Source organism: Panicum hallii, chromosome 2 (genome assembly GCF_002211085.1).
Source record: "Panicum hallii strain FIL2 chromosome 2, PHallii_v3.1, whole genome shotgun sequence".
Taxonomy (NCBI): Eukaryota; Viridiplantae; Streptophyta; class Magnoliopsida; order Poales; family Poaceae; genus Panicum; species Panicum hallii.
Window position 1 is genome coordinate 624,540 of NC_038043.1, and position 17,744 is coordinate 642,283.

A 17,744-nucleotide genomic window follows, 5' to 3' on the forward strand; every position below is an offset into this window, starting at 1 on the left:
TGAAATTGGAACTAACACCGCAATTCCGGTTCCATATGTGCCGTATGACTCCTGCCTGACAAAATGAGCATGAGAACTGGGAGAAGAAGGGAAGCATCGACGATGCCTTTTTCTTTGACGTTTGACCATCTTAATCATGGGTAGCTAAATGCTCTCAGAGATTCAGTCAGTCTTTTGGTAAGCATCAGTCGAGAAACCATTTGGAAGTGTCGTTCCTCACTCGTCGAGTAGTCAGGAGCCAGCAGCCATAGGGCATTTTACCCTTTCGTCTTCCGCGGCGAGCAGATGCAGAGCGGAGGGCCAGATGGCAGGCGGGACGCGGCTTCAGTGTCCGGTCGGATGGCAGGCGGCGGCGGCGGCGGCCGGCGGCGTAAGGGCCGGCGCCGACGAGGGTAAGAGAGACCACGGATCGCCGAACGAGGAGCCAATCGTAAAAACTACTATCCGAATCCGGGGGCTATTTGTAAAAAATCGGATCGCGATTAATAGTCGCGATCCGAACCAGGGTGTATTATGTAAATAATCGGATCGCAATTAATAATCACGATCCAAATTAGAGGTATTTTGTAAATGGTATCCAGAACAGGGTAGTTTTGTAAAAAGAGCTCCGGCTGGTGCATTCGCACGGCGAGGACGCCGGCAACCTCCGCGAGTCCCCCGCCGCCCCGCCTGAAGCATCCCGCAGTCCGTAGGCTGCACATCAGCACCCGTCGTTGGCGGCCGCGGGCCCAAGACGCGCGCGCTCGGCCACGGCAGGGAGCCACCAGGGATGAAGCCGCCGGCCGCGTCCGTAATCGCTTCCTCTCCGGCCGGTCGGCTGGCTCCGCGCGGCGCCGCCTCCAACAACGGGCCACGGATTCCACCTCCTGGTACTCATCCATACCCTGAACTCCAATCGTCGCTGCTTTGCCCCGTCGCCTGAACCCCAATCTGAAGCCCAGCTATCCCTTTTTGTGTCAATTTACTGCATGTCCTCATATTTCCCATCTCTTTTTGTGTCAATTTCCCCGATTTGTGATATGGTAGAAGAACAAATCTCGATGCATTTCAGATGCCAAATTGCGCTGGTGACGGCTTCATTCTTTATTTACTGTCAGAGAACATCTGTTGCTCAGGATAAAGCATCAGTTGCAAACATTCAATAAATTCCACTTGAGAGCGTTAGGATACATGGGAAATTATAGGCCGACAGCTTGGAAACCTCAAGTTCCTACGTAGTCTTTTTCTGTAACGTGGCAGTGTAGCTCCTTATCTTGCTGTCGGACACAAAATCCAACAACAATAGGATGCTTGACTTCAGGGAATGAATGACCCCCATATTTTCATGGTAGAAAAAAAAGTTCTTTTTTTAGAAAAGGGTAATTCATGTTTCATACAACAACACAAGAAAACATAGTATAGCTAGAAATTATATTATCCGAGTGAAGAGCAGATGGGAATTGAGAAAGCAGAAAAAGTAAACGACTAGCACCAGTAGTATTCTTAAGAATCAACATTGGTCGAAGGGAGCCTCAGTAGTCAAAAAACGTGTGCACTAACTATGTCTATTGTCTGTTGGACTGGACTGACCTTTTGCATGGCTCTAGTAATCTTGATGTTCTCTTTTTTTCCCAAACTGGTCAAACAAAGTGAGATTTCAAGAGTGCTTTAGTTGTTACCGATACATCCTTGAAGTCTAGGCGCAGATCGCTGTCCATTCTTCTCAATCTGCTGAGTTATCTTCCTGAGAGGAGAGCTCCCAAATGGACATCCTCTGGATGAACTGACCACTAGATCCATAAATTTTCACCAGCAAATTCTCGAGACCACTGATGCTGGACATGAAGGATTCCTCCGCTGGGTCCTGCTCCAAGCAGAGGACATTTAGACAAGGCCATGGGACAGAACATCACAAACCAAGTTATGGCTATTTGAAGCTCAACAGCTTCAGATACGACAAATAACAGATTGCAGTAATTATTCAATATTGTGTAAAGTAAACTCTGTGAAAGATTTCTGTTTCTCCAGTGGAACAAGTACAAAGATTTTTGAAGAACTGCAAGAGGTGCATGACAGCTTGAGCTCCATGACTGTTGGCAGTGGCCATCGGCATAAGGGCTGGAGGATGAGCCGACGAGGATAAGAGACTAAGAGAGAGGGCCGAACTATGAGCGAACCTTAAAATTAAAATCTATAACATTGGGCTATTTGTAAATAATTGGAATAACCGGGATCCAAACTGGAGGGTCTTTTGTAAATATTCGAATAGCAGTGAATAATTGTGATCCAACTAGGGGGTATTTTGTAAAAATTGCTGATCGCAATTAATAATCATGATCCAAACCCAGAGGTATTTTGTAGAAGTGATTCACACCCAACCTCATTATAAAAGCCAATGCTTCAGTTGACACATTTTCTAATGTTTCACTATCCTGTTGTTTTGCAGTATTGACCAACTACTATGAGGATCATGAAGGTAATGGTCATTGTGGTAAATTCTCTTAAAATATCTGACAATTGCATTTTCATATTGCAGGTTGGACTCGTCATGAGAAAGGTGCTGCAATGGAGAAGGGAGTTGAGCATGTGGTTTCTTTATGTGAAGACTGAAGCAATTTTAGGTCAAGTCTTTCCTTAATTAAATCAAGACGAGAAACAGGGGGTAATGAGGAACTGATGGAACTGGAGAACTGCAGTTGCAGGGAGGATTTGCATAGAAGTTCCATAGATGCTACTTATTGGCAATGAAGGGAGAAGAAAAGTCAAGATACTGAAGCATGCTTGGTTTGTGAAGCACTTCCCCTCTGTCACGGCAAGACGAACCCTTAGCAGCATCCATTGTAGAGTCCATCTCCTTGTCGGATGTGCTTGATCTTCATTTTTTTTCTTTGACTAAGCTTCCCACATAGCTGTATATATGAATTGTACTAGCTATGACCTGGTTTGTAACAGCTGTGCAGTAGGTGATTTGGACTACTTGAGTGGACTGACTTGACCAATTAACCCCAAAGATCAGTCAGGAGTAGACTGACTCATGACTTGAACAAGTAATATCTGAGTGTTACTTATAGACATCACATTCCATTCCAGAGGTGATTGTTCATTCTCTCATCCACCTGCTGTGTTATCTTCCTGAAGAGAGAATCCCCAAATGGACAATTTTCTTTCTGCGGTCCTGGGTGAGCTGACAACTAGATCCATAAGTTTCTTCATCAGAAAATGCTCCAAGCTGCAGGAACATGATGTGGAGGACCACCTGCACAGGGCCTTGGTCCGAGCACAGGTCATCCTCGATGAGGCCATGGGACGGCAGATCACAAATCAAGCTATGCTCCGGCAACTGGACATCCTGAGAGGCACCATGCACCAAGGATATTACATGCTAGATACTTTCAGGTACCAATCTCATGACGAGGAGGATGCCAAAGATCAGATCGTGAGTCGATCTTTATATCTCTCCAAAGTAAATCCTTTGAAATATTTCTGTTCCTCCAATAGAAACACACAGATTTTGGAACAACTGCAAAAGGTGCTTGACAATTTGAGCTCTATGATCCTTGACATGGAAGAGGTGGTCATTTTCTTTACCAGCTACAGTCGCCTGTACCGCCAGCCTTATAGCATGCATGTCCTGTTGGGCAACTGCATGTTTGGGCGCCATATGGAAGCAGAACTTGCCATAAAATTCTTGCTGCACACACAACCTCAGGGTTATGAAGAATTGGAGGTCCTGCCAATCGTCGGTCCTAACAAAGTCGGCAAGAGCACCCTTGTTGCTCATGTTTGCAAGGATGAAAGAGTCTATGGTCATTTCTCAGAAATCGTGTTGTTGCATGACCATGATTTTACAGATGCTGAACTAGCTTTTAGAGAAGGATGTGCAATGAAACATCAAAATCACATGTCAAGCTCGAACAATGACAAGAGATTGCTAGTTGTTGTTGAGTTAGCTGGGGATCTCAATGATGATGCATGGGATAGGCTGTATTATGCTTACAAATCGTGTCTACCAAGAGGTAGTAAAATCATAGTCACAAGCAGGTCTGAGAAGGTTGTAAGGTTTGGAACAGCACAGGCTCTAACTCTGAAGCATCTCCCCGCAGAGGCATATTGGTATTTCTTCAAGACAATAACATTTGGAAGCGTGGATCCTGAGACACAACCGAGGTTTTTGCAACTGGCCATGGAAATATCCAGGATGCAGAATGGTTCCCTCAATGGCGCAAACATCATCTCTTCTTTGCTGCGGGACAACTTTGACATCCACTTTTGGTGTAAGATTGCAACCTTCTTGAGAGGGTTCATCCAGAAGAGTCTCTCAAAATTTGGTGAGACTCCATTTGATCTTCTGTACCAAAATAAACCTGTAGAGTTTGGAAGAATGGCTACATCTTCTGAAAAATTTTTGGTTTCATATCAGTATGAATGCTCTTCACAGGAAGAGATTCCAAAGATAAGAATACAAGATGTGATGTTTGGAAGCGTTAAGCCTCATGGAAAAATTGATATCCTACTATGGAGGGCTCAGATTCCCCCCTACTATAGTTATGTCTATACTTGCTCTGCTATTCAAGAGCCAAAGGCTACAGGTGCCAAGAGGAAGCGTTCTATGAAAAATGGAGTCACACCGAGATGATTTTGTCATGATCTGGCTTATGTAGGAGGATATCTGAATATGTTTGGTATGGTGTTACAAGTTACTTCGCAGTCATGGTAGCATGTCACAAGTTTCCACATTGTTCAACTGTACTACTGCATTGCAACCAATCCCTGGAGCTGTATTACTTGATCTTGCTATCTTTTTTCCTTAAGACATCTTTCTATATTTTTTTTCCTTAAGACATCTTGCTATATTTTTTTTTCCCTTAAGAGATCTTGTCATAACTTTTTTCCTTGAGGCACCTTGCTGTCTTTCATGTACCTGTACTGTACTAATGCTGCAATTTGGTACTTTGATTGATGCTATACTATGATGCTTGCTCTGTTTCCCTGTGTGTACTTGTGCGAAATCGTTGTTGGTTGGCGCCGTACCCTTGCGTTGTGTTCATTAGATGGCACGCACTCCATCAGTACCAAACCACTAGTAAGACTGTCTCCAGGAGAAGGCCCCTCCGTAGTGTATCTGGAGCAGTAAGATGCGTCAAGTTTGAGACTAAAGGTCACTTTATTACCTCCTCCATGGAATACAAGAAGTCGTCTGGTATTAGTGAGTAGAAAACAAGGTCATTAACCAGCATTAAGTAATAAAACATTAAGCTTCATTAAGGTGTTGTGTTGAAGGAAACAAGCCTTGTCTATATGTTGCGGCATCTTGTACAATTCTCCTTTCTTGCTACTCAATCTCTCTCCCCCCCACCTACATGGCTACTGAAATCCCCATGGATTTCAGTTGCTTTCAGCCACATACAGGGATTTGTAGTTACTTGCAATTTGATTCGTACATGCAGGAAAATGGGCACTGCTATGAGCTCCATCCTGTTGATCATCCATTTGAAGCTATTGGGGACTATAGATCTGGTTCTATTCTACCCTCTGCAACCTTCAAGGACCTTCAGCACTTCGCAGAAAGAGAAACCAAGAAGCCCATCTTCGACCAGGCTTCATCGGTCAGTCATAGATTTGACTCTCAACTGCATCCGCTGACTCCCAAAACTGAGGTTTCTCATCTCATAGAAAATGGCCTTGGATCATACAAGGCATATGATGAGATGAATGGCAGGTTTGTGCCAAGAAAGAAGACCAATAGTATTTCATTGAAGAAAGCTAATGTGGTGAAAAAGCAATGGACACCAGAAGAGGATAGGTAAAATCTATCAATACTTACTTTTCTTTGTCCTCATAAAAGGTCTCAACTAAGTCGTGATTTGTTCTGTCATCTATCAATCAGTTCATTCTTGGAAATTTTAACAGGAAGCTGGTAAAATTAGTGGAACAGTTTGGACTGAGGAAGTGGTCTTACATAGCACAAATGCTACCAGGAAGAGTGGGAAAGCAATGCCGAGAGAGATGGCACAACCATTTGAGGCCGAACATCAAGGTACAGTTCCTTCAGTTCAATGTTTTTAATTTTGATTACATCCTTCGGCTCAATGTTCATGGGACATAACGAGTACTTTTCTGTTGCTTCTCAACTGGTAGTGAAGTAAAAGTCTGAGTGTTCTTGCATGTTATACTACTATTCCCATATTGCAATGCTTGAAATTTCTTTATTTTACTTTAGCCCATTTCTGTGAAATTTTGATCTCAATACAATCGTAATATTTGGCAGAAGACATAGGTCAAACATGCAATGCATTATTGGTGCACTAAATGCTAGTAGTTACTAGTCAACCTTGGTAATTTTTTGGTTCTGTATTAGATGAATTGAGTGCCTTAGCAGAGAGATAAATACTAGAGACATATGGACACCAGAGAGAATTATTTTCTTTTTGTGCGAGAGAGTACTGTTACTGCATTTGGTTTGTACACTCTTAAATCTGCAATTAACTCTCTTAGTATTTAATTCACCTTAAAATACATTATTCTTTAATTTAGGAGCAACGGTTATATTTATGTTTGTTTGTCCACTAGTAAAAGTAGAAGGAAAATTCATGTTCCTTGCTGGCCACTGCACCTTCTTTGCCGCCTCCCCCTATCTGTTCCCAATCGTTTATCCCTATCCATTGGCATGCGCACTAGAGGATACTAGCTGGATGGATTCACAGTGTTAGTTCCAAACATGATGAAATGCTATTTCTAGGTAACGGCCCTTTCTCTCAATGGTATTTCTTATGACAGAGATACTTCAATGGTATTTTCTGAAAACGATGTTCTTTCGGTGCTTTTCATAGCCAACTTTCCCTTTAAAAAAGAATCTACGAGAGTTAGTTAATCATCATTAGAGGTTTATATACTGTAAAACAGAAAATAATGGAAAACACAAGGAAATAAAAGCTTGAAAATGCCCATTCAGGATTCTAAAATCTTAGGTATCTTTAATATAAATTTTTTTGATAACATTAACATCATGATATTATCTCAATAAGACCATTCATGTATTGATTAACCTCCTTTTTATGGAACCTGAAATGCAGAAAGACATTTGGAGTGATGAGGAAGACATGGTTCTGATACAAGCACACAAGGAAGTGGGCAACAAGTGGGCAGAGATAGCTAAGCGCCTACCCGTTAGAACAGAGAACTCCATAAAGAATCATTGGAATGCAACAAAGAGAAGGCAGTTTGCACGAAGGCGTAGCCGCACTAGCTCCAAGCAGGGCCCCAAGTCAGGTACCCTTCTACAAAACTACATCAAAGGCCTTGGAATTGGCCCAAGCAAGAACGTCATTGCGCCTCTTGCTCAGCCTACATTGTCGCCGTCGTCTTCACGAATAACCCGTCAAAGATGATTGATGAAAGGCTAGAACACAATAACCCGTCCAACATACTGGATTCCCAAGGAATACTCAGCATACATGAGCAGAATTACAGCAAGGCTGAGTCTTGTGAAGAACTTGCAGTGGCTCCTATCTGTGACGACTTTTCAATTGACATGCTGTGTGACAGTCTGTTTGACACAAAGGAGGACACCTGCTTTCAAGTCTACACCGTGGATGATGACATGGACATGAATTGCATTTTCAACCATGTCGATCATGCGATCAAGGTTGGTTGTGAGATAGATATGGAGATGATGTGGGATGATGAGGATGGCCTTGGATGTGTTGAAGAACCAGCTGGATCAGCTCAAATAGAAGCTGTGAATGTTAAGGAGGAGATGGATTTGATAGAGATGGTGGCAGTCACACAGAAGTATGGCGAGGCAGAAAAGAACTAGACAAGTAACTAAGTATATGGTATTTACAGATAATAACTGCATGACCTTTTCTTAAACAAAAACTGCATGACCTTGCTTTTGGATATGTCCTTACGACCTTACCGGGGAATGAATCCCTGCTATCATCAGTAGATAAAGCTTCAAGTAAAGCACTTGATTTTCTTTGTTTGATGTGCATATATTGCGGTTATTTTTGTTATTATTTGCTGTTGGTATATACAATACGTTTCCAAGCCAATAGGAAGCGCCTCGAGTGCTGGAAACCACATTAAAAACCCGGTGGCTTATACATACATACATACATGTCTGGTTCAGGAAATCATAGCTTATAGTTATATAATGGTTTCAATCTGTTGAACACCATTATTGAGGGGAGAGCTTTACGAAGTTAATTTCATTGCAAAAAAGGCATAAAGAACTGATCCAATATGGAAGGAATCATGAATAGTCAATGCCTTTGTATACTAATTCAACCTTTCTATCTATAGAGAAATATGGATAAAAGAAATAAGTATTTATATGGAACACTCTGCAAAGATCCAATTTATTTAAACTTATATTCCATCATATTAATAAAAAATAGTTTGAAAACGAAGAAAAATGGTCTGCTTAAGAATTATTAATATTGAATTTCCATTCTCAACGGATAATTCAAAATGATCAATTCTCAGGATCAACCCTTCCAAGTCAAATAAACTCTCAACCTCTAGTTGAATTAATTTAATAAATTAATATATTTATTTGCGGAGTCTTCCATCCACCAGGCTATTGCAACTGTTTAAATCATGTCCTTTCACCCGTTTTAAGTGTCTTGTCTAGAATTGTTATGAATTTATAATATTTTCTAAGTAAAGAAAAGGCTTAAAGTAAAAATTTTGTGTAGAAATTACATTTGCACCTAGCGTTCATGTTGTAATGCTGCCAAGTGGGGTCAAGTGGTCAATGGCTGTTCAAAACCACTTGAAACGTGACGAGTCAAGTGTTCAAAACAATGAGGCTAAAATGCAAACTAGGTGCATTCTCTGTACAAAATACACTCACCTTGCAACTGCAACCGAGAGAATACACTGATTGCAACTGGGCGCTAACCAGTTGCAGCTGGGCACGACCCAGGTGCAACTGGGCGCAACCCGGTTGCAACTCAGACCGATTCGGTTGCAACTGGATGCGAACTGGTTGCAACTTGGACCGATCCGGTTACAACTGGAAGCGAACCAGTTTCAACTCAGACCAACCCTATTGCAACTGGACACAATCTAGTTGCAGCTAGAACTATGATGATTGCAACTGCGAGAGTGGGTGCATTCTCTATGCAAAATACACCCAGATGCATTATAACAAAACTATATATATATTTATATGATGAGTTTTTCATACACTCTCACGTTGCTACCGTTAATAGATCCACTAGTTAATTAATTAACAGATTACTTTAATTAAAATACCAGCTTATCCGTAGATACTATCATCAACCCACGACGCTTGGTAGCTATGATATAACAAACATAATTTGTTCGTATGTCCGTCGAGATCGATGAGCTGGCCGGTATATACGCATACTTAAACATACAAACTAGTATGCATGCGGATGCGGACACGGCAAATCTCGTTTGGAGGGAGTTTCCCTGCGAATACTTTTTATGTGGAGTACGTGTTCATGTTTTTTGACAGAGGTTAAGTACACATATTATTTTAGGAAGGGTATGTGTGCATACTCTCTCGACTATAATATGTGCGTAATTTTTTTTGCCTGACTGGAGACCGGAGGCTGAGTATGTGAACATACTTGCGTACATACTTTTCGACATGAAGCGTAAGTATGGGTACATACTTTTGACATGATGAATGAGTATATGCGTATATACTATTTTGAGAGGAAGCATGTCATTTATACATGTTTATTCTGTGTTTTAAAAATATAAATACTGCACATCTGTACTCTCTCTTATTTGGAAAACTTTATCATTCACAAGCTGATTTGGAACACTTAATACATCATTCACGCTAATACAGTATTTAGAGGAGAGTATTGGTATTAATATTCAGTAAGTTAAGCATACAAGCAAGATGTTATGCTATCTAAACGCGTGTACATTTGACTAAAACCATATATGCAGGGACTACCATACTAAAAATCGAGTGAGTTTCAGCTCTGTTCTTGGTACTTGCTACTTCAACATCCCATGCATGCCCATTGCCTGATCCTTGTAATGTTGAACCCTTCCTGTTAAAAAAAATAGTATTAGTATGAGGTTGCAGCAATGCATCTCTGAATTTTTTTTCATGAATGAAACATGCAGATTATTGCTGAAGTACGTTTTCCAACATAAATTTCTGCAAACACAAGTATGTGTAAATACTACATGGATAGTGATGCGTTGCACAGTAATTTTAACAATTCTTAAATAATCTCTGCTGAATAATCTCCAGCTTCAAAGCTGTCGTGATTCAGTTTCGTGGACAGGCCATATTTGAAATCGATCAGTAAAATTGTGACAATTCACTGAGATGATCTGGGAGATGTGTGATCTGGGTGATGTGCTGTCCAGGGACCTCGGTGCATACCTCTGATGCGGGTGTTCTTTATGCGTTCGAATGGCACACAGGCCAATATATATGTCATATAGTAGATCGCCACCTCCAAATCCCGTCCAGCCAGGCATACATGACAAAATCTTCAGCTGTTGCTCCAAGTTGCCCTGTGCTCAGATCAGGATGGAACATCACAATCTGCTGTTGAGACCATAGACGGATCTATGAGTACATGCAAACAAATTAGATCACTCGAAACTAGACAAGACCCATGGCTTACATTCCTTCAATTCGCTGGATATTCTGACAAGCAAAATCGCTTGCCTCTTCCTCCGTACTACAAGGTGCCAAGTCGAGAGCTGTGAAACCTACGATCACCGCACATACCAGCATCGTCGGTGTCATCTTCCTGAGGATGGCCGATGGGCTCTACACTTTTGATCTCAAGACCGGGAAGGCGGTGAAGGTTATGAGCAGTGGCTTCGACGGCATCGCTCCCTACGTGAGCTTCTACACTCCAGGTACCACCACCTGACCCTCCCCCTGCCTGTTTTTAGTCTTGCTGTAACAGCTTTGCTCACTTGTGACTTCTCTCTAAAAAGATTGGATTTTTTAAGGGCTCATAGCCAGTTGCAATAATAATGTTCAGTATGGGGAATATTAATAGTTCGTTTGGCCAAAAGAAACTATAGTCGATGATATTTGTTCTCTAGAACAATGATTTCATAAAGTTCTATCCTCCCATCAGATTTTCCCTTTTATGGTCGCTGTTGGAATTGGCTTAGCATGCTTTGTTCATCTATTGCACCTGTTATCGACATATCTTTAGCCCTATGCATTCCTTGGGTATGATATGGCATTTAACAGCATAGAAGTACGGATGATGTTTTTAACCTGAAAAAGGATAGGTGTTTTGCTGCAGTTTCTGAATCCATCTTCTCGTATTATGATCAAATGTGGAGCTAGCTGCAGATAATAAGTGACAGATTGTTGTTTATTTTGCCTGTCTGTGTTTGCACTTTAACAGCAACTTATTTTTTATGTGTGCTTGGTTAAATTGATTTCTCTACCTGCTGATATTTTTAAAAAAATCTGTTCTGCAGTACTAAGACCGGCACTGGCGGCTTCAGGCGAAGGAAGCGCGGGTGCTTCCACAAGCGCATGACAAACTCAGGGTGCTCACCGGAGGAAATTTGGTGCTGATAGTGTAGTGGCCATGATTAATAGTGTGATTAGTGTTATGCTATCATTAGTGGTGTTGGTGCCGTGCTTAGTGAACTAGTCTTCAGGGCTTCTGTTCATATATGCGTGAAGATCCAAATTCAGACACCATATATATGCGTGAATCTTGAGAGCACGGCACTCTAGGCCACAGGGGGCAGGATCATTGAACAACATTCAGGTCTGAAGCCTTTTCTACAGGCAAACTGCAGATAGAAATACTTAGACAGATAATTTCATTTCTTTTATCACTCTCTGTTTTACTGATACTCGGTCATATGTCGCCACCTGCACCATATGTTAGGAGCACTTGTGAAGAGTTTCTCTCTATTTTTTAAGGTTTAAGAAAATGTGGGAAAAGCAGAGTAAATGAGTACTCCTGAACTCCTGCATTAGCCTATTCTTCCTGTCTCTACCTGTACTCCTGAAATTAGCTTGCTATGAAAGTGTGGACTGTGGAAAGATTCGGCACCAAGTAAAATGGACTCCGGGGCATGTTTGAAAGACTGACAAACTGGGTTTCAGTCCTGCCGACAGAGAGTGGCAGTGTTTCAAGTCCCGGGCAGAGTGTGTTTTGAGTCCAGGGCCTGAGGCGCCGTAGGCGCGCGGCGGTGTAGCCGTGCAGGAGAAGGTGAGAGCGTCTCAGGGACGTGCGGGGAGAGGATGCTGTACTCGTCGGCGATGCACTTCTCCCTGTTTGTGTCTTGGGACAACCGTTTGTCATCAGTGAGATCGGTGCTGAGCTGCTGCTGGCCTTTGCCAGTTTACCAGTTGGCGTTCAGGGCTATCTAAATCTGTCATTAGCTGGATTGATGCAGGTGGCCAGTTCCTTTGCACGGCTCGATCATCCATCCTCTGGAGAAACTTAGGCTTTGCAGTTCATATCTCTTAATTTGGCCGGGCGCTGGATATTCATCAGATTCCTAATGCGATTTATTTTTGGCAGCATGCGGAGTATTATTCCTAATGCCACAAAAATAACTGAGCTTGTGAAACAGGTTACGGGCTTTAAATAAAATATACAATACATATAATAGAAAAAAGATTTGTACAAATTCAAATAAATCCATACAGGATAGATCCTGTCATCAATGAAGATATCTCTTGAACAACAGTATCCGGATGATCACAGGGGTCTGTTTGTGAAACAAGTTTTCCAATATTCAAGCAAAATATTCAATAAATCCAGAAAATATAAATGCTCAAATAAAATTTTAAATAAATCCATATAGATCATGTGATCAATGACTAGGAATCCCTTCATCTCCAGCTCAAATAGTATCTACATGGCCACAATCATCAAGGAGGATAAAGAGATATCTTAGTCATTGATGACAAGATCTATATGGATTTATCCGAGATTTTGTTAAAATGTTTTTTTATAATTATTGAATCTTTTACTTGAATCTTCTACTACTTGTTTCACAAGTTCTAGCTACTTCTATGTCATTTTCACGTGTCCCAAAATGTCTCCATTATTTTTTCTAATTTTTTTGAAGGTGTTTGAGTTCTTCCCCCCTCATTTAGACAAATTGAAAATCTAAAGGCCCAGGTATAGACTTTATCAATCATAAAAGCATATCATTACTGTGAATTTCGCCTTGGGACAAGTCAATAGTTAGCCTATTGTTTTACTAAAAACTAGTTAGCCTATTACTATTTGGAAAATTTGTAGATTCATGATTTTTTATTAACAGGGCAAATTTCAACTTAGGACAAGTATGTAGCTAGCCTATTGCTATTTAGAAAAATCATATATTTATAAATTTGTAGTTTATTTAACACTGGTGTCTGGCTAGATATAAATACAACATTGTTGCGAATGGATGGATTGTGTTACTTCAATTGACAATAATGTTTGGAGTTTTTATCCGATGATGTGCTGCCTTGGATTAAACCTAAATGTTTTTTTCCTTCCCTCTTTTATTTGGGTCTGTCTAGTTATTAGATGATATATGTAAAAGGGATTAAATACGTCAAGTTTGGGATGATTCGATATATATATATATCATGATGCGATTTATATAAGAAGTATAACGGCAAAAGACACCAAGCGTCTATGTCACCCTACCTACCTTTCCCTCCAAAATTTCCCTCTTTACTCCTTTCCTGCATAAAGCCAGTGGATATGCCGTTACCGCCACTTGTCGTTTCCACGCTAACCCTTTTAAATATGCTGCAGCTCCCGCCACAATCAGCGTCCATCCGCTGGTTTCCTACCACCACTGCCACCTTCAGTCTCATCATTGTGATAGGGGATTCCATTCAATCAATCCTTGCTCATCGAGGGTGGAAAATCAATCAAAGCTGTGAATCCTCCCGGGTGCCTTGATTAGGAGCTTCAATTCAAGTGAGTCCTTTCTCCCCACTTGGGCTGCCATGCAGACCTCCAGCCGGCATAAAACCACCCCGTCCAGGCGTCCACCGCCCCCGGGTTTCCTCCCTCCACACTCCAGTTTCACTTGCCCCCCGGCCGAAGCCAGCCATGGACACCCTGTCCAGTGCCGTGCCACCGCCGCCGCTCCGCGTGCCGCCGGAGCTGCCGGACGACATCGTCGAGGACATCTTCATCCGTCCCGCCCGACGACAGCGCGCTCCTCCTCCACCCGGCGCTCGCGTGCAAGCGCTGGGCGCGCCTCTTCGCCGGCCGCGGATTCCGCCGCCGATACCGCGAGCTCCACCAGGCGGCCCCCATGCTGGGCGTCCTCGCCAATCTCACCCACACTGGCGGCATCGCGCGGTTCATCCCCGCGCCCGGCGGGGGCTTCTGCCCGGCCCGCGACGACCGCCGCGGCTACCGCGCGCACGACGCCCGCCACGGTCGCGTCCTGCTCAACCGGGTGGCTGGCACCGACGCGTCCCCCGGGCCAGGACCCCGACTCCGCCCTCGCCGTCTGGTACCCCACCACCGACGAGCTCCACCAGCTGCCCCTCCTGCCGCGTCCCCAGCAGGTGCTCAGCTGGAACGCGGCGGTGCTCTGCGGCTCGCTCGGCGCCTGCGACCACCTCGACTGCCGCCCCGGGCCCTTCCGCGTCGTCTTCGTCGGCATCGACGACTCCGACTCCGACTCCGAGGCGGTCTTCGCCCACGTCTACTCCTCGGAGCCCGGCGCGTGGAGCGACGAGACCCGCGCCGCCCTCCCGGTCCCCGTCGACGAGCTCGACGCCGCCGTGCCCGGCGTCCTGGCCCGGAACGCGCTCCATTTCGTGCTCCTCACCGGGACCAGGATCCTCCGGCTCGATCTCGCCACGCGGCAGCTGTCCGTGATCCACATACTGCGCCGGCCGGACTACGGCCCGCACATTAATGTGCTCATGGCCACGGACGACGGCGAGCTGGGGGTTCGCGGAGGTGTGCCTGCGGTCGATGGTGGTCAGGCTCTGGTCACGAACGTAGGGCCATGGGTGCTGAGCAGGGCCATCGAGCTCAGGAAGGAGCTTCCTGCTGACGCCCTCCTCCCCGGGAGCATGCCCGGCGTTGTCGCCTTTGCGGAAGGCGCCGGCGTCGTCTTCATGAAGACGATCGACGGGCTCTACAGCTTTGATCTCAGGTCCGGGCGGGCCGCCAAGTTTCCCATGACCAGCGGCTTTTTCGACATCGTTCCCTACGTGAGCTTCTACACCCCAGGTATCACCACTTGACTTGTCTTATCCTGCTTATTTCATACAGCTTTGCTCAGTTGTGATTTCCTTAGTACCTGCTGCTGATATGTTTTGAATTTTTACAACTTTACCTGCTCATATGCTTTGAATTTTTTGCTTTTCTGTTCTGCAGTTCTAAGAGCGGCACTGGTTGCTTAAGACGAGGAATCAGGTGCAGGTTATTAGATTTAATCTTGTCATTAGAACATTGCATGTTTACTTTGTTAGTTTGCATGTAGAAATAAATGTGCGCGTGTTCTATACATGGTAGCACTGCAGGTTTTGGTAGATCAAGCACTCAGCTGAACGTGTGATATGTGCTAGTTGATGTCTTGAATCACTAGACAGTAGACATGCTAGTTAGGCGTGAGGCCATGCTGTGTGATACGGCAAGTGCATGTGTGTGAATTGTATAGGATATACGTAAGATTAGGAGCTCGTTGTGCATGTAAACGTGTGGAAGTCCATGAACGAAGATCTCCAGCCCGGGTCAAAGCCACGAAGAGATTTTTTGGCAAGAGAATAGGCTCTTGCATGGCTACTACTTGCACGTTCCGCATGTACCGAGATGTGGCGTGAGTCTAGGCCAAGTGGACTGGCCGGTTGTTATCCATTTACATGTACTTCAGTTTATATAATGAGAAAACGGTGAGGCTGTAGGTGCCAGAGCCAACCAAAACTACTTGTTTCTTTTGTTCCTACGGTGTGCGTATTCATCAGAGAGAGAGTGCGTGGTGTTTGTGATAAATACCACCTAGAGAGGGAGTGATTCCAACACAGGTGCTTCAGCAAGTGCTTGAAACTCAAGAAGGCTCGCACTAGAGGATTTCGTGGCAACAAGTGCTGGTGCTCCAATGCTGTACCGTAGAGTGGGAGCATCAGTCAAGTATTTTTTTTTCTCTGTTTCTTTTTAAGTCTTAGAAGATGCATGGGAGAAACGGAAAGACGAATGGTTATGTTGCTTAATAGTTTTGATGCATTGTTACCCTGTACCCTGCTCCTGAGCACTAGGCTTGAACAGGAAAAGGAAGATAATCTGTTCGGTGATGATTGTTTAGTTGGGCGACATTAGCTGAATGATCGTTATGTTAACTTCAGAAGTTTTTGTTTTCGTTATTTTTTTTAAAATAAAATAAAAAATTCAGGCGATGATCTGACGAATCGAATTCAGACGAGACGGACGAGATGTTCCTGAGTCTGAGACGTCCGCTTTCATGGCTCGTTTGTCTTCAGAAATTACGACCTGCAGCTGGTACCCCTTGGTTCGGGCGTGCGATCTGCATCAAGTTGCTGGTTACACTCTGAACAGCCCGACAAGATTCTGAACATTGTGTTCCTGTTGACGCGAGCTGGGGCTTTTTCTGAACATTAGGCGCGTTGTCTAGTTCCTCTTCCAGCCCCATTTCTGACAGCACGCAGCAAACTGTTAGCCCCATCCACAAGCGTGTTGCTGATTATACTCTGACCGATAACCTGCGCAAATGAACCTTCCCTTTGCCGGTGAACGTTGCAGACTTGCGGTATTGTGCGCAGATGCCATTGCAGACAGACAGGCGCACCGACCGTGCCAGTCAAGCTCGAGCAGAACATGGCGGCGCTGGACAGGGACATGGCGTAGGCACGCGGCCACCGTTGGCTCGGCGAAGTCGTCGAAGCGGAGGCGGTTACCTCGGAGGACAACAGGGTGGAGGCCCAAGGCGACGAGGAGGCGCCGCGGCGGCGACACGCGCACACCACGGCCCTGCGCCGCGCGTGCGCGGGGCATTCCGCGGCGAGTACGTGCGGAGGCGCCGCGCGGGAAGGAGGCACTCAGAGGCAGCAGCGGTGTCGCCAAGGAAACGTAGACGAGGACCTCCCGCGGGAGCACGGCGCGTGTATACGCTGTGACCTCCGACGACGCCGACCGCCGCGGCGGCGGCTTGGCAATCGGGGTGGACACCTGGACCGTCCGATCCCATTCGCGCGGCCAGGATCTTTCAATACCATGTCAAAGCGGATCGCCCTCTCTCCCTGCTTCCGTGGACCCACCTGTCAGCTCCGCCGTCCCCTCACAAACCACCTGGCTGGCTGCCTGCCGGAAGTACGAGACCGTCGAGGGCATCTTCGTCAGAGTCCCGCCCGACGATAATGCGCGCCTCCTCCTCCTCCGCCGGCACCGCGAGCGCCACCGGGACGCCCCCATGCCGGAGCTTCTCGGCAACCTGCCAACCTCACCCACCCACACCCAGAGGCGGAGCTACATTGGTGGATGTGCTCCGATGAGGGCGCAGCACGCGGGGGTGCGGCTGCGTCCACGCCGGACGCGGCGCCGTGGTGGAGGGAGAAGTCGGCGGCGGTGACGTTCGACGCGCGCGCTGGCGGACGGCCGGTGACTGCCTGCCGGTGTCAGGTCTCTTGGAAGGAGTGCGGTCGTGCGGACTTGTGGTGAGGTGGGCCGTCGTCGCCGGGCGTGTCGGCGCCGTGACGAGGTGCGGAGCGACGCAGAGAGCGGCGACGGTGGCGCCGGCGCCGGAACTTCAGGGTCGGTTGACGTGGCGCTTTCTTGCTCGATCTC

At 45.3% G+C, this 17,744-nt stretch overlaps 1 protein-coding gene and 1 pseudogene across 3 annotated transcripts; both read left to right on the forward strand.

The window, feature by feature from the left end:
• Positions 1 to 241: 241 nt before the first annotated feature.
• On the forward strand, positions 242 to 4,961 carry LOC112879331 (putative disease resistance protein RGA3). 3 transcript variants are annotated; one of them, XM_025943566.1, is made up of 3 exons: positions 242 to 869; positions 2,516 to 2,600; positions 2,676 to 4,961. In XM_025943566.1, exon 3 carries the CDS (start codon positions 3,131 to 3,133, stop codon positions 4,613 to 4,615), a length of 1,485 nt encoding a protein of 494 aa, XP_025799351.1. In that variant the 5' UTR covers positions 242 to 869; positions 2,516 to 2,600; positions 2,676 to 3,130; the 3' UTR covers positions 4,616 to 4,961. The 3 variants fall into 3 exon arrangements, with proteins under 3 accessions (XP_025799351.1, XP_025799350.1, XP_025799352.1); XM_025943567.1 differs by having other exon boundaries at positions 248 to 869; positions 2,516 to 4,307; positions 4,418 to 4,597; XM_025943565.1 differs by having other exon boundaries at positions 243 to 869; positions 2,426 to 4,961.
• Positions 4,962 to 5,357: 396 nt separating this feature from the next.
• On the forward strand, positions 5,358 to 7,795 carry LOC112879966 (annotated as a pseudogene).
• Positions 7,796 to 17,744: the final 9,949 nt, after the last annotated feature.